This window comes from Xyrauchen texanus, chromosome 21 (assembly GCF_025860055.1).
Source record: "Xyrauchen texanus isolate HMW12.3.18 chromosome 21, RBS_HiC_50CHRs, whole genome shotgun sequence".
NCBI classification, from domain to species: Eukaryota; Metazoa; Chordata; class Actinopteri; order Cypriniformes; family Catostomidae; genus Xyrauchen; species Xyrauchen texanus.
In genome coordinates, this window is record NC_068296.1 from 43,950,864 (window position 1) to 43,958,013 (window position 7,150).

General features: G+C 37.2%; 1 protein-coding gene across 1 annotated transcript; it reads right to left on the minus strand.

The window, feature by feature from the left end:
- Window positions 1-1,051: 1,051 nt before the first annotated feature.
- LOC127661851 (gastrula zinc finger protein XlCGF17.1-like) lies at window positions 1,052-6,071 on the minus strand. Its single transcript, XM_052152780.1, has 2 exons — window positions 5,756-6,071; window positions 1,052-4,238 (listed from the first exon to the last, which is right to left on the minus strand). Exons 1-2 carry the CDS (start codon window positions 6,006-6,008, stop codon window positions 3,328-3,330), a joined length of 1,164 nt encoding a protein of 387 aa, XP_052008740.1. The 5' UTR covers window positions 6,009-6,071; the 3' UTR covers window positions 1,052-3,327.
- Window positions 6,072-7,150: the final 1,079 nt, after the last annotated feature.

Consider the following 7,150-nt stretch of genomic DNA (forward strand, 5'->3'; position numbering starts at 1 on the left):
TCACAGAAACGGTAACATCATATATCAGTTTCTGTGAGGATATGTGCATCCCTACTAGAACATTTTTATCATTCAATAATGATAAATCATGGTTTACAGCATAACTCAGTCAGCTTTATCATGCCAAAGAGGATGCTCACAGAAGTGGGGATAAAATATTGTACAACCAGGCCAGAAATGCACTGACTTCAGAGTAGCTAAAAGAAGCTACTCTGAAAAGCTGATAGACTAGTTTACAGCCAATGATCCTTCATCTGTGTGGAAAAGCCCAGTCTCACACTTACCTACTTAATGGTAACAGACCTGTCACTCTCACATCTGTGGTTATGAAATAATTTGTGAGACTGGTTTTAGCCTATCTGAAGGACATCACTGGACCCTGCTAGACCCCCTTCAGTTTGCTTACTGCGCAAACAGGTTAATGGATGATGCTGTCAACATGGGACTGCATTATATCCTACAACACATCGACAGACCTGGGACTTATGCAAAGATCCTATTTGTAGACTTCAATTCAGCCTTCAACACCATTATGCCTGAGCTTCTCTCAACCAAACTGACCCTGCTCTCCGTGCCCACCCCAATCTGTCAATGGATCATCAGCGTTCTGACAGATAGGCAGCAGCTAGTGAGACTGGTGAAAATCATTTATGCTCTTATCTTGTTTTATATTCTGTCTCACTGTAATGTTCTTTGTGCACTTGCTGGTTTCTCCTATCACCAAAAAAATTAATTGTGTACGTAAGCATGCATGACAATAAAGCTCATTCTGATTACGGCAGAAACAGGTGAGGTCAAAACTCCAAACAGCAGGATGCTTGTGTATTGCAGGACTCAGACGATGATACTGTCACGCTGCCATTTTTATTTATAACATACAATTATTTTGCTGGAGATTAAAGTGTAGTAGGCTAAATCTAGCTTTATAATTGTCAATTTACATACTTAATCTCCATATTTAAATGCAACAACCAAACTTAAATGTTTTAGTGTTGACTGAACAACTGATCCTGTTGATAGATTGAATTTATTGTTCATGGGTAGGAAATAACAATGTCTTAGCAGCCTCACAATAAACTGTACTGAACAAAATGAACTACATGCACAACTAATAAACATTTATTTGGACATACATTATAAACATTTAACACAAAAGTTTAATGTTCTCTGTAAAGCAACTATAAAACAGTATTCATTTTTAAAAGCACTGTACAAATACATTTTATTGATACTGAATTAATGCCCACACTGTTTCCCAAATCACATTTTCCCATTAAAGGTGGAGTGTGTATTTCCTGTGCTACTAGTGGCACCAAACGGAATTACAAAAATAAAGTATGTTTTCAAACAACCTTTGCCAACAACCCTCATACCATGCCCCTTTCTGATTCCCTATGAACAAATAAGCCATTCTAAATTAAAGATGATAAAGTTTAATGTCATAATAAACAAGACCACTATAACATAAACACACATGACAGAAAGCATTGCAGAGGAATTGGCTTGTCCGATAACATTGCCGGTGTTACGGTTCAACTGGTTTTCAAGTTAAAGGTGGAGCAAGCAATTCCTGAGAAAGACTCTTGATATTTGAACCCTACAGACAAACAAACACACCCCTTCCTTCAGTGCTCCACTCCTCAAATTCATGCAAGCACATTACCAACACTGTGTGATCACAACTGTGTTGTGTGGATCAATCCGATCCACTTAGTTTATGTTCCCATTTACAGTGCAAGAGCTGTGTACAAACAAACATTTTTTCAGGCACTCACAGAACGGATAGCTAGCTTACCGTAAAGAGATATTTGTCTATTTGAATTTGACAAAAAGTGTATTGGAATAAAATTACACACCTCTGCAAAGACACTCAATAGAAATGAATTGCTGGCAGGAAAAATGCAGGAGAGGAAAATCAAAATACAGTTAATTTCAAACGTGATAAAACAACTATCTACTGTACATGTCTCATCTAATAATGGTCTTCCACCGTAAAATTGATCAATTTAGCATCACAGCATGAAAACATTGTCACTACTCACAGACAGTTCAGGTAAAACACTGTTCCTTTTACATGCCATTTCAAAACACATGAAGCATTCACAAAGGCCAAAGCTGAATAGAAATGAACAAACTCACAAAATGTCTTATGAACTTTAAACACATGTTAGCACAATAATGTAATTCACTGCACTCTGGACAACTATCATAGCTTGACTATAATGGTGGATTATATAAGTAATCACCCCTGTTGACTTCATGCCAATCATTTGAAAAGAGCACACAAACAAATTATTCAGAGCTTTTTTTAAACAGTCAATCGTTTTATAGCTAGCTGATGGAAAAAGCAGCATCTGGGACTGGAGCGCTTTGCGAGAGGTTTCTGATCATAACAGCTTTTCATTTTTAGATAAAACTCTCTTGATTATAAGGATATCCATTAACTGAAAACACTGACTGTAAATTTGTAAAGACATCTTATAACATTTTAAAAGCAAGAATAACCACAGAACATGCAAGCAAGCAGTGACCGGCTACGCACAAAATACCAACCAATCGCACTTCCGCTCACCTAGTGAAATACATTGGACTCGCTGAGAATATTGTGGATAAGTGATCATTTAAAACCATAGTCTAACACTCCAGTGAAGCCATTCACTCCATTAATACTGCAATATAACTTTAGAATCACAATTAAGATTTAGCAAATTCTGTGATACTCAATCATTAGAATGACAGAACTTAGCATAAACGAACAACTTTTATCACATACAGCTCTTATGTGCTTTACTTGTTGGACATGAGAATGAGTCTTCCATCCTTTTAACCAATAAGTTGTTAATCAAAAACCAACATCAATCTCCAGTGAATAATCCAGCTGAATCCAGTGTGATGTGAACATTAGCATCACATTCTCAGCAGAGTCAGTTGAGCTTTTGGCTTATTCATTTGTCAGCTGAAAAAAAGGGTCATTTCATAATGATTACATGCAAGGTCTAGAGGTGATGAACATCAAAATTCACTAGGACATCCTGCAGAAAAAAGTAGACTTGTATAACCATGGCTAAACAGAGAAAGGACAATGCTTCACATACATACTTATAAACCTTAAATAGACCATATCTGTCCTAAGAAATTGAATGAAGACATTAAAGCATGACTCTCTATAGAGCTGGAGGATTTAAGACATTACAGTATGATTTTCCATAAAGCTGCTTTGAAACAATGTGTGCATTGTGAACAACACAATCCAAATACAAATGATTTGACTTCTGACAAGTTGCCTTTGATAGTGTAATTGTGATTTAATGTTAATGCCTGAAAACACTACGATGATTTCAGAGCAGTTTGATCTCTAGCATGTGTCTTCTGATGAGTATTTAAACTTGATGAAAAAACAAATGATTTCCTGCAGATGGAGCAGCTGTAAGGTTTCTCTCCTGTATGCACTCTCTGGTGAACTCTTAATTCAGATGGTACATAAAATCTCTTCCCACAGTCAGAGCAGAGGTAACGTTTCTCTCCATTGTGTCTTTTTTCATGAGATTTCATGTCAGATTCAAGATGGAAACGCTTGTCACAGTGTGAGCATTGAAAGGGTTTCTCCACAGATTGTCTAATTTCATGACGTTTCAGATCAGATTTCTTAAGGAAACGTCTATCACAGTGTGAGCACTGAAAGGGTTTCTCCCCAGAGTGCATTTGCTGATGTGTCTTTAGACAAAATAATTGTTTAAAGGTTTTGTCACATTCTTTGCACTGATATGGCCTCTCATTGGTGTGCAAACGGACATGTGATGTCATATGACTCTTGTTGATGAACCTCTTCTCACAGTGAAGACACTTGTACGGTTTCTCCCCCGTGTGTATTTTCTTATGCTCATTAAGATGTCCTTTAGTTCTGAAACACTTGTCACACTCACTGCAGCTGAAAGGCTTTTCATCACTGTGTGTCTTCATGTGACTTTTTAATGTCGAGGCAGCTGAGAAAACCTTCCCGCACTGCTCACAGGGAAACTCCTGCTTTTCTTTGTGCACTTCTGAATGACGGTTCCTCTCTTTGAAGGTAGAAAAGCTGCTCTCACATCTCTTACATTTGAAGACTTTCTGCTCTTTGTGTCTTCTCTCATGTCTCACTAAATGTGCTTTCAAAGTGAATATCCTCTCACAAATTTTGCAGGAAAGACCCTGTTTTGATGTAGAAGCCGTTTCTCCATCAGATGAGCCACTGTTTGCATCTGAAAGGAACATAAAAGTAAGTAATGTTAAAACAATACAAATCACAAACTACATTTCCATCCAAGGATTTTTACGAAAAAGTTTTAGAGCATCAAAATAAAGCTGATGGAAATTTCACAAGTTTCAACATAATATTTTTGTTGATACATCAAATGTCACAAAAAACTGGTTTGAAAACACTTTTTGTCAAGAAAATTGGCATTAACGCAAAAATATAGTGTCATGTGACAGAGTTTACCCCAATCGTTAGCCTGTGTTAATCACGACGACAGTATACATCCTTGATTATGGATTGATCATAACGACATATAGATCTGATGCTGCAAACATGACACTCCAGGAGTGTCAACACAAATATCTCATATCATGCACATCTACAAGTGCACAGAGAACAAATGAATAGCCACTGTTTGTGATTAATTTAATTGCAGTGTCCATCCGTTTATTTATTGAAACTTATTTTCCACACAATTCAAAATAATAGACGGCAATCATGCAATTAGCCCACAATACAAAAAACATATAATTTCTGTAACAAACGCTTCAGTGTGTGTTTTTTTTAACACTAACAGCCCAATTCTATTAAATTACTGTTTAGTTTTACTTTTGAAAAAATGCCAGCAAAATCCCCTGTATTAAATTAAATAAATTACCAAACGAAAAAGGCATTAAATAAAAAAAAAAATATTTACCAAATGTAGAAAGCATTAAAGAAATAAATTACCAAACTAAAAATAAATATATTTGTAAACCTATATATCTCTTATCTTTACACAAACTTAAATTAGCTTTACCCTGTTCTGTAGATGAATAAAGTCAGCTGAATGACATTCTCAGAATGTTCTGCACTTTTTTTTCAAAACTATAAACTATCAGAACTATTTGTCCAATGCCAAGCTCACTTTCAGAAAACTAGCTTTTGAACATTTCAAAACGTTTCAATATTTTAAACCTAACCATCTTTACCTCGGATGGATGGTCCTTATACTGAGAGAGAAAGTTCCCCCCAATACTTAGTGCAGGTTGCCAGCTTGAACAGGGCCATGACCGGTGCCAACCGATAGGTGCAACATCGGGACCAATATTACCGCCCTATCAGATGGGCAACTGTTGCTTTTGACATTAAAATGACAGTAAACTGGATAATTTCAATGAATTGTCTCAATCTCCCCATTTTACCAAAACTTCAGAAGAAAACAAAATGAGGGACACCTGTGAGGCGAATTAGCGATAAACACACATTTCTGAATGGAAACGGCTTCAGGGCAGATTTCTGATGCGATAAACCAAAACGTATGCCACAAAGTGGGGTTTTTTTTGGCATGACGTCATCACCCACACCCTTTTTATTGCTATAGAAACCACTTATAAAGTATTTGGACACTGAAAAATTTCTGAATGCTGCATTAGATCCATAATATCAAACAAAGTTGCATCAGCATACAAATGATGCTGGAGAACTTACACTGCACTTTCTAAAGATCTCATGTGAAATATTATAAAGAAAAAAATATACCTGAAGGAATAAAATCATCATCTTTATCACTCTTATGTTGTTCCTCTGCTGTGGTTTCATCATCATCTTCATCAGTGTGTTCCTGTGGTGTGGTTTCTCGTCTCATCTCCATTAGGTTCCTGCAGTCCAGCAGCTTCACTGAACACATCTTCAATGGTGTCTTGAGCATCTGCTGTTCTCCAGCTGCGTTACAGACAGAAGTCAGATCAGTTCCTACTGATTTACAGCACATCAGATCCACCTGCAAACTCATCTTCAATATATGAACTAAAAACACTGAACAATAAACACACTAGTGGAGTGTTCAAACTGTGAGTTCTTTCTTTAGTGAGTTTACTGGAGGACTAAAGAGCTTCATAGCGCCTCCTGCTGTACTGGCGTAACAACACAATCAACACTAGTTTTATCAGGAGGATTTCAAACACGTAATACTGATTTACAACACATCAAATCCACATGAAAACTCATCTTTCAACATCTGAACTAAAAACACTGAACTATAAACACACTAGTGGAGTGTTCAAACTGTGAGTTCTTTCTTTAGTGAGTTTACTGGAGGACTAAAGAGATTCATAGCGCCTCCTGCTGTACTGGCGTAACAAAACAATCAACACTAGATTTATCAGGAGGATTTCAAACACGTAATACTGATTTACAACACATCAAATCCACATGAAAACTCATCTTTCAACATCTGAACTAAAAACACTGAACTATAAACACACTAGTGGAGTGTTCAAACTGTGAGTTCTTTCTTTAGTGAGTTTACTGGAGGACTAAAGAGCTTAATAGTGCCTCCTGTTGTACTGGAGTAACAACACAATCAACACTAGTTCCCCGTCTGTCACTCAAGTCAGAGCCAAGACGGTTTTATCTGGACTCACGCGCGTTGCCAGGGTTACGCGCTGGCCCGAAGTTAACTTCCGGTCTGTGTTTGTTTATCGGTAACAAAGTATGGCGCTGACTACAGACGCAGTTAAAATTAAGGTGATGAGTAGACCGAAGTTGGGCTCAGGTTGTTGTGCTGTGGGATGCAACCTGACCTCTGGAACAAATACCTTATCGAAAATAAAAATGTTTCGGTTTCCTAAAAAGAAGGGAGACGGCGAGCATGGATCACCGCTGTGCGAAGAGAGGCTTGGCAGCCAGGCAAGAATTCAAGGATCTGTAGCACTCACTTCGTTACAGGTAACAAACTCATGATAAGCAACAGATAATAGCTAGCTGACCAGTAACAAGCCTGCAATAGTTATGTATTAACTAAATTGATTACTACACACGTAGCTAACATTGTATACATTAATTTTACACAGTAACGTTAGCCCAATGTTGTAGTTGATACGCTTCAGTTATGATTTAAACTAGCGTTATGATACATGATATCTATCAAACATA